At 43.2% G+C, this 13,964-nt stretch overlaps 1 protein-coding gene across 1 annotated transcript; it reads left to right on the top strand.

Moving 5' to 3' along the window:
* The first annotated feature begins 357 nt into the window (after nucleotides 1–357).
* Nucleotides 358–13,617, top strand: reep2 (receptor accessory protein 2). The gene is made up of 8 exons (XM_033973542.2): nucleotides 358–726; nucleotides 3,835–3,907; nucleotides 7,402–7,478; nucleotides 7,701–7,821; nucleotides 7,899–8,012; nucleotides 9,883–10,060; nucleotides 10,796–10,956; nucleotides 11,898–13,617. Exons 1-8 carry the CDS (start codon nucleotides 695–697, stop codon nucleotides 11,961–11,963), a joined length of 822 nt encoding a protein of 273 aa, XP_033829433.2. The 5' UTR covers nucleotides 358–694; the 3' UTR covers nucleotides 11,964–13,617.
* The last annotated feature ends 347 nt before the right edge of the window (nucleotides 13,618–13,964 follow it).

Below are 13,964 nucleotides of genomic sequence, written 5' to 3'. Positions count from 1 at the left end.
TAAATCCACACTATGATCTGTGAATCCACACTGATCAGTAAATAAACATGACCCTGATGATTTTATCCAGGTGAAGCTGTGGAACCTCATGATCCAGGAGCAAGGTAAAATCTGGATCATAAGTTTTCTGACCTGTTTCAGACCAAATGGTCTGACTCTGTGGGTTTGACTCTGTGGGTCTGACTCTGTGGGTTTGACTCTGTGGGTCTGACTCTGTGGGTCTGACTCTGTGGGTCTGACTCTGTGGGTTTGACTCTGTGGGTCTGACTCTGTGGGTCTGACTCTTTTCTCTTGATGTGATGAGCTCATTAAACCACGTGTCTGAGTCACGTGGCTCAGTTTTATTTGAGGTTTAGACAGATGTGCACAGACGGGCCCTTTAAGAGCCTGCAGCAGGAGAACAGGAGGAAAGAGGAGAAAAGAGGAGAGAGGAAGAGCAGAGGAGCAGAGCAGAGAGGCAGAGAGGAGAACAGGAGCAGAGGAGCAGAGGAGCAGACTGCAGCAGCAGCAGCTCGTCCCGCACACGGAGCACACGGAGCCCTCACAGACCGGAGTCTGTCACATCCCGGTCAGAGCAGGTCCTGAGGTCCTGAGGTCCCGAGGCCCTGAGGTCCTGAGGTCCTGAGGTCCTGAGGGGCTGGGGTACAGCCCGGTCCAGGACAGTCCCTGTGCACAGGCCCTGTCCAGGTGCAGGATGGTGTCGTGGATGATCTCGAGGATGGTCGTGTGAGTCCCCGGGACACAGCTTTATGTCCCTCTTTATGTCTCTGTCTCTGTGTCTATTGCCTCTGTGTCTCTGTTTATGTCCCTGTTTATGTCTCTGTGTCTCTATTTGTCTCTGTGTCTCTGTTTTTGTCTCTGTTTTTGCGCCTCATCATCCGGAGGCTGAGACATGAGTCTGCGTCTCTGTGTCTGTGTCTCTGTGTCTGTGTCTCTGCCTCTTGTCTCTCTGTGGCTGTGTCTCTGTGTGTGTCTCTGTATGTGTCTCTTTATGTCTGTGTCTCTGTGTCTCTGTCTTGTGAGTGTTTTGTGTCTTTCTCCTGATGCTGCGGTGTTAGCTCCTGATGCTACATGAGGCTAACGGCTAACACCTGAGATTTAACCTTTAATATTTAACACAGAGGACAGAGGACAGAAGACACATGTTTATCACACAGAGGACAGAGGACAGAGGACAGAAGTTTATCACACAGAGGACAGAAGACTCATGTTTATCACACAGAGGACAGAGGACAGAAGACTCATGTTTATCACACAGAGGACAGAGGACAGAAGTTTATCACACAGAGGACAGAAGACTCATGTTTATCACACAGAGGACAGAGGACAGAGGACAGAAGTTTATCACACAGAGGACAGAAGACTCATGTTTATCAGAGTAAACTGTGGAGAAAACTATTATTATTATTATTATTATTATTATTATTATTGTGGCCTGAAGGTTCCAGACTCTAAACTGAACCAGATTTAAAACTGAATGAACTTCAGCAAAAGAGACCAGACCCAAGGTGTTTGTGCACATGTGTGTATATGTAGGGTGTGTGTGCGTGTGTGTATGTATGTATGTAGCACACATGCACATGTATGTAGCACACGTGCACATACATGACATTTTGGAGCTGTGGTGTTTTTACCCTGAGACTTGGGCTTTTCACCTGAGCCACTGGAGACTCAGAGTTTGACCCAAATCCACCTGAGCATCTTCATCAGACGCTCCTCACCTTCATCACGAGCCCATGTGGTGAAAATGTGACTTCGTTAAAGACCATGTGTCAGGTCGTTCAGTGTTTGTTGTATCTGAGGCGTTGAATATGTAATAACAGCCATGTCCCAGAACACGTCCACGATGGACACTTTTCTGCACAAACTGTTCTCCAATCACTGCGCCTTGAAAAGCACAGACGGTTATGTTCTTCTCAAACTCCAAAGATGATCGTGGCCGTCCCGTGGCGTCCTGTGGCGTCCCGTGGCGTTTTATCGAGGGCTTTAAACCCAAAGGCTCTACACACTTAACTTGATCAGGCAGATTAGAGTCAGCTGTCAACAGATCGACTTAAACACTAACAAAACAGTTGTGTGTGTATTTCTCATTTAAGTGAAGAAGCTGTAGACGTGTGACAGGCAAACATTGGTTTTGTGTTTAAAAATAGAGCCTAAATCTGTGCTGTGACTCTGGGTTAATCATCAGAGGGGCTGCTCGCCGTCAGCAGGCCCCGTCCTGTCACATCAGCACAAATCACTGAGCGGCACCGATACGACTGAAAACACTAAAAGAGCAGCACTGTCCCAGCAGCATGTGGGACGCTTTGGAACAGCCCCCTATGGAACAGCCCCCTATGGAACAGCCCCCTATGGAACAGCCCCCTATGGAACAGCCCCCTATGGAACAGCCCTCTGGACCCCCCCTGTGGAAAGTACAGAACTTTAACAGCTGTTTAAATATGGAACCTGTTCATAACATTAAAATGATAATTATTCATATCCAGAACATTTTAAACCGTTCAACCTGATCATCGTGAATCTAAATGTCATTGAACATCGTCACATTTTCTGTTTTTTGTGTCGTCTTTAGATTTGACCTGAATCTTCTTTCAAAACCAAAACAAGTCGGTGCCTGATGCCTTTTCACATCGTAACCGTCAAACGATAAAGTCTCATCTGCCCCAAATGTCACAAAAACGACACGAGTAAAACCAGCTCCTCCGGTTTAGACTCGACCTTTGGATTCTTGATGCAGCAGGTCGTTTTTCTGCAGGATTCTGTGAACTCGGTGTATGAGTGAAACTGAGGAGGGACAGAAATACAGGATACATAAAATGTATACTTAAGTACATTTTAAAGTGTGTACTTTTACTTGAGTACATTTGAGAGAAGTATCTGTACTTTCTACTCCACTATGTTTTTTTAATTGGACTGAAAAGTTAAAGTATTTTTCTCATCGTGTGAGACCTGCTGAAAAGGCTGAGGTTTATTTTTAACATGTTCAGAATTTGAACAAAACAAAAATAAAGAAAAACTGAAAAAAAAATAATTCAGTTGTTTCTGTTGAACAAAATTCAGCTCAAATCTTCATCAAAATCTCCACATTTGAAGCTTTAAAAGACTCAAAATCTGTGAGAAATACTTTTTCTTTAATACTTTTACTGAAATAGATTTTTTTTCATGTGTTACTTTTACCTCTGTTTCTGTTGTTCTTCTTCTTCCACTGCCTGAAACGAACATCAGCTCTGACTGTTTCATTTGTCAGAAAAGTCACAAGTCCATATATTTCCTGAAGCCTGAGCGCACGAGATCATGTTCTCAGCAGAACATGTTCTGTCGTTTCTTCTGTTGTTTCTTCTGTCGTTTGTCGTTTTTTCTGTTTGTCATTTCTTCTGTCGTTTGTTTCTTCTGTTTATGTCGTTTCTTCTGTCATTTGTTGTCGTTTCTTCTGTCGTTTGTCGTTTCTTCAGTTTTTACTGTCATTTCTTCTGTCGTTTCTTGTCGTTTCTTCTTTTCTATTGTTTCTTCTGTTTTTACTGTTCTGTTTCTTCTGTCGTTTCTTCTGTCGTTTCTTGTCGTTTCTTCTGTTCTGTCATTTCTTCTGTTTCTTCTGTCGTTTCTTGTCGTTTCTTCTGTTTCTTCTGTCGTTTCTTCTGTTTCTTCTGTCGTTTCTTCTGTTTCTTCTGTTGTTTCTTGTTGTTTCTTCTGTCGTTTCTTGTTGTTTCTTCTGTTTCTTCTGTCGTTTCTTGTTGTTTCTTCTGTCGTTTCTTGTCGTTTCTTCTGTCGTTTCTTGTCGTTTCTTCTGCGTCTGGATGGGCTGATAATCTTCTAAAACCGTCTCTGTTTTTCCAGCCTGGCCTTCGGGACGCTGTACCCGGCGTACTCGTCCTACAAAGCCGTGAAAACGAAGAACGTGAAAGAATACGTGAGTGTCACTTTCATAATAACGACTGGCTCTTTTCAGACTCACTGCAGAATGTTGGTGGGTGAAGTGTCTTGCACAATGACACAACAGCAGCCGGGGTCAAACTGGCGACCTCTGAGTAAATCTGTGCAGTATATTAAAAACCCACGTGTAGAAATGTGATGTGACTGAGCTTTGGTGAAGAGTAAACGCAGAGATCATCGTCTTAACGTCGCTCTGTTTGAAAATAAAGGGACTGTTTCAGAGGTCAAAGGTCAAAAACGCTCCCCCTGCTCCTTTCACTCTCCAACTCTAAAATAAATGAGTTTAAATATCAGACAGTTCAGACCTTTACGAGGACGAGAGCACTTAACCGTTTATAAAGTTTATAAACGTATGGATTTGTGTCTCAAAGCTAATGCTAAAGCTAATGCTAATGCTAATGCTAATGTAAATCTCAAAACAGAACAAATTGACTTTATGAAACCACATCTAATGACAGGAGCATTGTTTTAGTGCAGGATCGTTCAGATTGTAGCGATTTTACCATCTCATTCATTTTATTTCAGTTAGCATTAGCATTAGCTTCAAGACACAAATCTAAACACAGACGCTTCCTCCGGTGAAGCTTTTACATCGATCTCTGTGATTATTGATCTGTAACTTCTGTGCGCCGCCTGGTATTTTTAAATATTGATTTATTTTAGCTCGCTCCTAAAACGGTGACCGGAGCGGGACGAGCGGCTCCTCACGTTTTTGGAGAGAACCTGAACCAGACGAGCCGCTCTGTGAAAAGGGCCTGTGGTTTTGTGAAGATAAAACACTAAAAATAAGAATTAAAAAAGAAAAAAAACAGAAGGACAGTGAGTCAGCAGATTATTTCAGTATCGTGTTTCCTCCATGTGTGAAACTCCTGGTCTTAAATCTGTTAAAGTGTCATGTGACCCTTTAATGAAAACACTTAACATTCACCGTCCTGTTTTCTTACATCATTAGTTCAGGGGACGGGGTCGGCCAATAGGAGGACGGGGCGAGCGCCGGCCCACAGACTCTCCTCCTGCACGTTTCTATAGCAACGCCCTGCTCTCAAAAGCTACTCAAGCAGACGAGCGCGAGCCGGAGAGAGAGCGCCATTTTTAGCACCTCTGTGTTTACCTCATTTGTCTTTAAAGCCTCAACAGGAAATGGAACGAGCACAAATGAGAAATCCAGGAGCGTGTGAACATTTCCTGAAGTTGTTTTGTGTTTCTGTCTCGTTTCAGAGGTTCAGGTGGTGAAACGGCCTTTTAATGTTTAACAAAATGGTTCATACAAAATTCATGTTTTCATTTCTTCACAGAAAAAGCCCAGTGTGGTGTTTTACTGAGGAGACGAGGTCACCGAGGTTTGACTGAAATAAAACACTGATCAGATCTGCCTTTATTAGTCCCACAGGGGGGAAATTCCAGTGTTGCACCGTACAGTTAAAGAACAGAAGGAAAATGGAACATGTAATAAAAAGATAATAGATAAATAGTTTAAATAATTTAAAAAATAGACTTAAAAATAAACTAAAAATAGACTCTAATATAACATCTTCATAAAGTGACTTATTGCACATAATAGTTGGTAGAATGTTTGCCCACTGACCTGAAGGTTGCCAGTTTGATCTCAACATAAACATCATTGGTAGAAGTGTGAAAATATTGTATCGTTTCATTTAATGATACAGTATCGATATCATGGGCTGCTGTATCGAGTCACCAAGAGTATTTTATGTTTTTATATTTCACCAAATGATCCTGTCAGTGTTACATTTGTGTCGTTCAGAGGAAAGAGACTGGTTTGTGCAGAACATTTGACTCTTGTTGATTTAAACTGTTTATTTCACATTAACTTCAGTTTAACTCAGACTTTAGTGTCTCATTTGTTTTATCTGATTCTTCAGAGTCTCTGTGTAAATGTGGAGCTCGTATAAACTGAGTCGAGTTGCGTATCGTGTGTGTGTGTATCGTATCGTGGTGTGTGTGTTGCATCGTGGTGTGTGTGTGTGTGTGTATTGTATCGTGGTGTGTGTATCATATTGTGTGTGTATCGTATCAGCAACTTCTTAATGATCCTCAGCCCTGATCATCTGTAGAGTTGGTGCGAGTCCAGCTCCCACAGATGAATGCTGTTATTGTGTCCTTGAGCAAGACACTTACACCCCTCAGCCCCAGTGTGTGTGTGTGTGTGTGTGTGTGTGTGTGTGTGTCTCATGTGAGAGTTGGTTTAAAATGTCTGGTTCTGTTCACATTGTAAACGACTGAAACATGAAGTGATGAGCTGATCCAGACCACTTCAGAACACGCTCTAAACATGTTCTGATCTGTGTTTAACGTCTAAACTACAGGTTCTGTTATTGTCGCTCTGACACATTTGTGATCTGATAAAACTCACACATTTTTAAAGGCCCATGTTCCTCTTTTCTCTGATCTGTTTCCTCGTCACACACAGACCTGGAGTTGTGTTTTGTTTCTGCAGATTTAGGCTGAGTTCTTCTCTCAAACTGAAAACACTCTGTTCCACCTTGTGATGTCATCGTGTGGTGATACAGGAAGTGCTCCGCTGTGTTTAAACTCCACACACCTTCATTTATAGAATCAATTGGATCATTTCAGCTCCTGGAGTTGTCTCTTATCTCGACTGAACTAAAGGTAAAAGGAGGAGGAGTTAACTTGAAAACTACCACTTGATGACATCACAAGGTGGAACGTCGCATTTTGATCTTTGTAGATGTTACAGACTAATAATAAAGTGACTCAAACATGTGAGAATGAAACAAAACACAACTCCAGGTCTGTTTTTGAGGAGGAAACAGCAGCTTTAGTACATGACTTAAATCTCTGTTTGTGTGATATGACGTTTTAATAATCATATGTTACAGTATTTTAATGATTTTGAGCTCGTTCCTCTGTTGAAGTTTGAAGTGTGGACTCTGCCTGAGCCCAGAGCTGGTGACTGATGTGATGTGACTGCAGCATATGTGGTGTTCAGTGTCGGCTTTGGCTGCGGGCGCTCGGAGTCCTACATGTGATTCAGAAGTGTTTTTATTATTTTTATTCTAACAGATTCATTTTTCAGACAAAGGTTGAGTTTGTTTTGATCCCTGACAGTTTGTTCTGCTCACCAGCGCCTCACAGTGGTCAGGTGATGTGTGTCCGGTCTGATCCTTCAGAGTCTCAGGTGTGTGGGAGTAAAAATGCCCCTCGTCTGGTTTAACGTTTCCATATTTGGATTCCGTCTTTAATCCAGTGGTGATGTTTGTTCTTCTGTCCCGATGACGAGGAGCCTGTTTACTCCCACACACCTGAGACACTGAAGAAGTCAGACTGCAGGGGGCGCTGTCGTTCTGCCTCCACCGGTAGAAAGACCAAACCTGTTTAAATCAGCTAAAAATATAATTGATTTGGAGTAAATGATGAGCCCAGATGAACCTGTGTGACGTGGAGTGTTGTCCTCACCTCTGTCTCTTTGTGCTTCTGTGTTTCTTGAAGGTGAAATGGATGATGTACTGGATCGTGTTTGCGTTGTTCACCACAGCAGAGACGCTCACAGACATGCTGTTATCGTGGTGAGTTCTGATCAAAGCCTCTGCTTAACCAACAGTTAATAAACAGCAGCTTATATAATCAGAGAGTCCTGTGGGTGTATTTTTAGCATCTTTGTCTGTAGTTTCTCTTGTTCTCGTGACGTGTGTCAGAGCAGCTTCATCAGAGTTTGAGGCCATAGAGTTTTAACATGTGTTTGTAAAAATCTCTTATTTTGACCCTTTAATGACCGTTTGGTTTCGTAGGTTCCCGTTTTATTTTGAGCTGAAGATCGCGTTCGTGATCTGGCTCCTGTCGCCGTACACTAAAGGCTCAAGTGTCCTTTACCGTAAATTTGTGCATCCGACTCTGTCCAACAAAGAGAAGGTACAAACCCACGTGACCTTTTGTACTGAAGCTCTTTGGTTTATCACTTTGTCTTAAACACGTCCATGTTTCTGCAGGAGATCGATGATTATATCGCACAGGCCAAAGACCGGAGCTACGAGACCATGATGAAGTTTGGAAAGAGGGGGCTGAATCTCGCCGCTAACGCCGCCGTCACAGCGGCCGCTAAGGTGAGTGTGACGTGTGTGTGACCTCGGGCCCTTTTAGCAGCTGCAAACGTGACACAGCTTCCTCTGGGCCAGTTTTAATGTGGTTATGTAACATTTGAACTGGTGCAGCACAAACAAGTGAGGAAATACATCAAAATAAACACTTATCAGATTTAAGAGCTGTTCTCCAGCGTCAGGTTCATCCTCCTCATCATCATTCACCACAGAGCGCCAACGTCAGGTCTTTTTACACTTTACTACAGACCGGTCAGTGACGTCCACATTAATATTAACACATGTTACATAAGTTACATGTTTTTGCCTCTGAGGAGCTCTGCAGCGTCGACGTTTATCACATCAGGGAAACGCTTCAGTATTTCAGGGTTTGGGGTTTGTACGTTGTCCATTAGGTGAGTCCAGACGTGGCTCTGTCTCCACGTCCGTCCTGTGACCAGACCACACGACTTTACACATGAAGCAATAAGAAAAAAGTCCCTCCGTTTGGGAAACATTAAATTAATTTTAAAAAATCACATTTGATCCATGAACTGACCAGAGGTTCATATGGACATGTCCACAAACCATAAACCTGTAGAGATCGGACTGGACAGAGGGACAGAGGACACTGGACACTCTCCACCATGGACACACCGTCACTCCACTGGACGATAGAGGGACAGAGGACTGGACCCTGTCCTGGACGACAGAGGGACAGAGGACCGGACACTCCGCTGGACGACAGAGGGACAGAGGACTGGACAGAGGAGGTCATTGTCTCCGCTCACACAGTGACGCTCAGCCTCATGTGATGGACCTTCTGTCATGTCAAAGGTCAAAGGTCGTCTCATGACCCCTCTGCTCATTCAGCCCACGTGCACTTTATGTTCCATGTTCTGTTTTACTTGAACATGAGGCTCCTGTGTCTTTGCTTCTTTGTTTTCAGTGTCTTCATGTAATGGAACGTGTCAAATACTGTGTCATGTGTAAAGTCTAAGTGTAATCTGTAAAGTTTATGTGTGTTTAATCTGGAGTGTTTGTGTGTTTAATCTGGAGTGTTTGTGTGTTTAATCTGGAGTGTTTATGTGTGTTTAATCTGGAGTGTTTGTGTGTTTAATCTGGAGCGTTTGTGTGTTTAATCTGGAGTGTTTGTGTGTTTAATCTGGAGTGTTTGTGTGTTTAATCTGGAGTGTTTGTGTGTTTAATCTGGAGTGTTTGTGTGTTTAATCTGGAGTGTTTGTGTGTTTAATCTGGAGTGTTTGTGTGTTTAATCTGGAGTGTTTGTGTGTTTAATCTGGAGTGTTTGTGTGTTTAATCTGGAGTGTTTGTGTGTTTAATCTGGAGCGTTCGTGTGTTTAATCTGGAGTGTTTGTGTGTTTAATCTGGAGTGTTTGTGTGTTTAATCTGGAGTGTTTGTGTGTTTAATCTGGAGTGTTTGTGTGTTTAATCTGGAGTGTTTGTGTGTTTAATCTGGAGTGTTTGTGTGTTTAATCTGGAGTGTTTGTGTGTTTAATCTGGAGTGTTTGTGTGTTTAATCTGGAGTGTTTGTGTGTTTAATCTGGAGTGTTTGTGTGTTTAATCTGGAGTGTTTGTGTGTTTAATCTGGAGTGTTTGTGTGTTTAATCTGGAGCGTTCGTGTGTTTAATCTGGAGCGTTCGTGTGTTTAATCTGGAGCGTTCGTGTGTTTAATCTGGAGTGTTTGTGTGTTTAATCTGGAGTGTTTATGTGTGTTTAATCTGGAGTGTTTGTGTGTTTAATCTGGAGCGTTCGTGTGTTTAATCTGGAGTGTTTGTTTGTTTAATCTGGAGTGTTTGTTTGTTTAATCTGGAGTGTTTGTTTGTTTAATCTGGAGTGTTTGTTTGTTTAATCTGGAGCGTTTGTGTGTTGTGTTCAGGGGCAGGGCGTGCTGTCGGACAAACTGCGCAGTTTCAGTATGCAGGACCTCACCCTGATCCAAACAGAAGAGGACCTGCACCCTGCAGACAGGGGGCGCTCCAGACGCGACACTGCGGCCGACATGGGCTCAGGGGCGAGCACGCTGCCTCGGGCCCGCAGCGCCTCCGCTCGCCAGAGTAAGACCGCACATGCTCCACACGCAGCTTTAATGAGCCACAACAAACATTTACATAAAGATTGGAACCATGTGGACAGAGACTCTGAAGACTGAGAGGGGTCACGTGACCTGAGAGGGGTCGCGTGACCTGAGAGGGGTCGCGTGACCTGAGAGGGGTCGCGTGACCTGAGAGGGGTCGCGTGACCTGAGAGGGGTCGCGTGACCTGAGAGGGGTCGCGTGACCTCAGAGGGGTCGCGTGACCTCAGAGGGGTCGCGTGACCTCAGAGGGGTCGCGTGACCTCAGAGGGGTCGCGTGACCTCGGAGCCTCAGACGCTGCATCAAAGGCAGAAATAGAAACTGGAAGTTGCAGTTCAGATTTTTTGACTTTTTTAAAATGGATTCTATTTTTATTCAAAGATAAAATGATATTTTATGAGGCTGTTAAACTCTGTGGGTCAGAGTCGGGTCCATAGAAAAGTCAAAAGGACAGACTTCATGTTTCTCTCGTCTGTAGTGACTCCATTTGGGGCTTGGTCCTGGTTTAGTCTGGACTCTTTCCTGATGTTCACAGATGATTCCATTTTAGGATTGACCTGGTTAAAGTCTCCAGTCGTTTCTTCTCACATGAGCGAGCTGATGTTTGGCCGTGTGTCCTGTAGGTGGAGCTCAAGGCCCTCAGAGCCTCAGTTCTCTACATGACGTCATTCTGTTCTGTACAGATTAAACTTAAATCTGTGGTGTGATTCTCACAGCTCGCTCTCTGGGGACTCTCAACGATGACGCGTCGTCTCAGCACAGCTCAGACATGTCGGACACCAGGCCTGACCACTCTGACGAGGACACGGGAGAGAGGACCACGAGGAGGACCGCCGCCGCTAAGACCACCAAGAAGACCGCCGCTGTAAAGACGGAGGTACGATGTGTTTTGTGTCCACTGACAGTTTAACATCTTTAGATACAATATTTAAAATAAACACATCAGGTGTTATTCACTTTATTATTGGACCTGGTGAAACGTTCAAACACTGCACTTTTATTTTTCACTGTGGCTCTGTTTCAAAAAGCAGCTTGAACTAACCCTGAGTTTAGATTAGATTAGATAATACTTTATTGTCAGATCAGAGATCTGAAATTTGTCTTGCACATAAAAACAGTGGCTCCGTTGCTTCGAGTTTAAACTTCGACTTTCTCCAGCTCAGACTGAAGTTTGTGTTTCAGAAACAGGAAACTGAGTCAGACTCAGTTTGTTCAGCTCGAGTTTAGCTCAGGACAGAAGCTCATGATCAGTGCATCCCAGACAAGAGGATTCACCATGGCAACGGTAAACCAGAGGAGGCGTCCATCTGAGAGGGTCATGTGACTGGACAGGAAGTCATGTGACTGGACAGGTTCAGGTCTGATTTTGATAATATTTTAATGAATGATGCTTTAAAACACTGCACTTTTGAAGCTCATTAAATACTATTTTAAAACTTAAAATAATTTTATATCATCACTTTGCTCTAAAAGTGAATGTGGTGACTAATGGCTCTGATTGGTCAGTACAGTGACCTGACCAGTCAGAGCTCTGACCCTGAGTTTAAGCTGCTCCTGAAGCAGAGGAATAAACCTGCTCTGGTCCAGGTCGGGGTCAGAGTGCGTTTCCATGGAGATGGACTCTTTTATTAACCCTTTGTTTTCAGGCTCAAAGTCTGAGTTTGGACTAAACCTGCTTCTTGAAACAGAGCTGATTCTTCTGTGTTCCTGTTTGCTAAACTCACTTTTATCTGCACGTTCTTGATCTAAACTGTTCAAAATGTGTCTTTATAAGAGCAGACTCCACACTAAACACAATCAACCTGTTTTCTCCATCAGACTCAAGCAAAGACGGTGAAGAAAACCACAGCCAAGAAGAAGACGACGGCTGCAGAGACGCCATGACGCCTCAGAGAACCAGAGCCTCTGGGTCCTCTGGGTCCTCTGGGTCCTCTGGGTCCTCAGGGCCCTCAGGGTCCTCAGCCTGGCCCTGAGTTTGACCTCATTTCGCACAGAACCATTTTCATCTCATTTAACGCTTTGGTCATTTCGCTGACTTTTGCCAACTGCTCTGTTAATGTTCATTTAACTTATTTATTAACCCAAAGAAAATCTTTGTCTCCTTTGGTCTTGAGGAGCACAGACTGTCCAGGTGATGCCTTATGGGTCAATAATGCATCACTTTATTTATCTGTATATACGGTTGCCTCTGTCTGCTGGCCAGGTTAAAATACTTGCTCCAAATTCCAGTTCAGATTATATTCATAGACTGTTTATATAAATGGACGTATCTGCCACAGCGTTTCAAACAGGAAGTGATCACACACGTCCGGCTCCTTCGACTCTGGCTCCAGTTCAGTTTCTGTGTATAAACAGCGCCCCCTCTGTCCTCTCTCTGTCTCTGCTGCTTCAGACTCATTCTGGTCTTAAATGTTCGTATTAACCCTCTACATGATCCTGGGGTTTTTATTTCACTTTTGTGTCTGTAAATCAAATTATGAACATCCAAATCTTCTCTGTACCTTCTCTGTCCTCGAGCTTCATCTGGAGCCGGACGCTGCGGTGACGTCACACTCAGTCTGTGGTTAAAATACAAAACGTCGCACAATCACCTCGACGGCTCGCACTACTCAATCACTCTACGAGCTCGTTTTAGAAATCAGTTTGTCTTTGACTGAATCTAGCTCTGATAAGTTAAGATTCTTTTATTCTCTCGTTTAATTTAAATGTCAGATATTTGTACCGTGTGCTTTGTTTTGGTGTTTCGTTCTTCACAGAGACGACACTCTGAGGTCCACGTGTTCATTTAGTCAATATTAATCGTTACTATGATGAGTTGTGCTTGGATTGGTAGTTCAAGGTGTTTCTATAGTTTGATTTTAGCAGTTTTATCAGATAAAATAAGTGTTTGGTTTAATATTTAAGAAGTTGTTTTTGCTGAGTAGTAATGACACTGCAAACGTTTAAAGCAATATAAACCTGATAGAGCGTGAAAGCTTCAGCAAACGTTTTCATTTTGCATGGGGGTCATACTGGTCCAGACCACTAGGGCGGCGACACTCACATCTCACCCCGTTGGCTCTGAACTCTGTGAATACGATGTAAATACAGACTGTACATACTAAAATACAAGCTTGTTTGCCTTATACAACTTTTAGGCTTAAAGTTTAGTTTTGTAATTAGTTGCTTACTTTTCTTGGGTTTTGATGAGTCTAATATATTTTGTGGGTCAGATTTTACTGGACGTTTTTGTCTCTTTAGACATTTTAACCTCAAAAGTTGATGTTTACGCTGCAGGTCACAGGAGGAGACCAAAGGCTCCAGGCTCATTGTTTTATTTGCACTAAACAAAACTACACTTAAGTCTTACCAGGTGTTTTTACTTTATCTTCTTTTTTTTAATGATCTTTCTTTTTAGGCATCGTTTACATTTAAATATTGTTTTTGCTTTTCAAATCTTCCATGTTGCTCATGTTTGTGCTGGGACATTAACGCCATGTGACAGTATTAAAGCTACTAATAAAGAGGAATGAGCAGTCTGAAACTCACTCTGAAACTCACTCTGAAACTCACTCTGAAACTCACTCTGAAACTCACTCTGAAACTGAGCTTTAGTCTGAAACACGGGACACATGGGGGATTGGGACACATGGGGCTGTGGGACACACGGGACACATTGGACACATGGGACACATCACACATGACGACATAATTAGTTTCAAAGTCCCACTGTGTAACTTTCCTGTCAGATCTCCACACTCTGCCTGTTTCCATGGAGATGTTTTTGCTTTTCCTGGATTGTCAAGAGTCTGATTTAAAGAGTCTGATTTAAAGAGTCTGATTTAAAGAGTCTGATTTAAAGCAGGTGAAGGGCCTTTGTGCTGATGATGTCACAGGGACAAGGGG

The sequence above is a fragment of the Periophthalmus magnuspinnatus genome, chromosome 10 (genome assembly GCF_009829125.3).
Source record: "Periophthalmus magnuspinnatus isolate fPerMag1 chromosome 10, fPerMag1.2.pri, whole genome shotgun sequence".
NCBI classification, from domain to species: Eukaryota; Metazoa; Chordata; class Actinopteri; order Gobiiformes; family Gobiidae; genus Periophthalmus; species Periophthalmus magnuspinnatus.
The sequence above is the reverse complement of the archived record's forward strand: the minus strand, read 5'-3'. Positions and strand labels throughout refer to the sequence as shown.

What these genes read in the sequence shown, in the direction of transcription:
- reep2 (XM_033973542.2), top strand. Translation starts at nt 695, where the DNA reads ATGGTGTCGTGGATGATCTCGAGGATGGTCGT. An exon ending in ATGATCTCGAGGATGGTCGT is followed by an intron (nt 727 to 3,834) that starts GTGAGTCCCCGG and finishes CTGTTTTTCCAG; the next exon opens with CCTGGCCTTCGGGACGCTGT. An exon ending in CCGCCGCTGTAAAGACGGAG is followed by an intron (nt 10,957 to 11,897) that starts GTACGATGTGTT and finishes TTTCTCCATCAG; the next exon opens with ACTCAAGCAAAGACGGTGAA.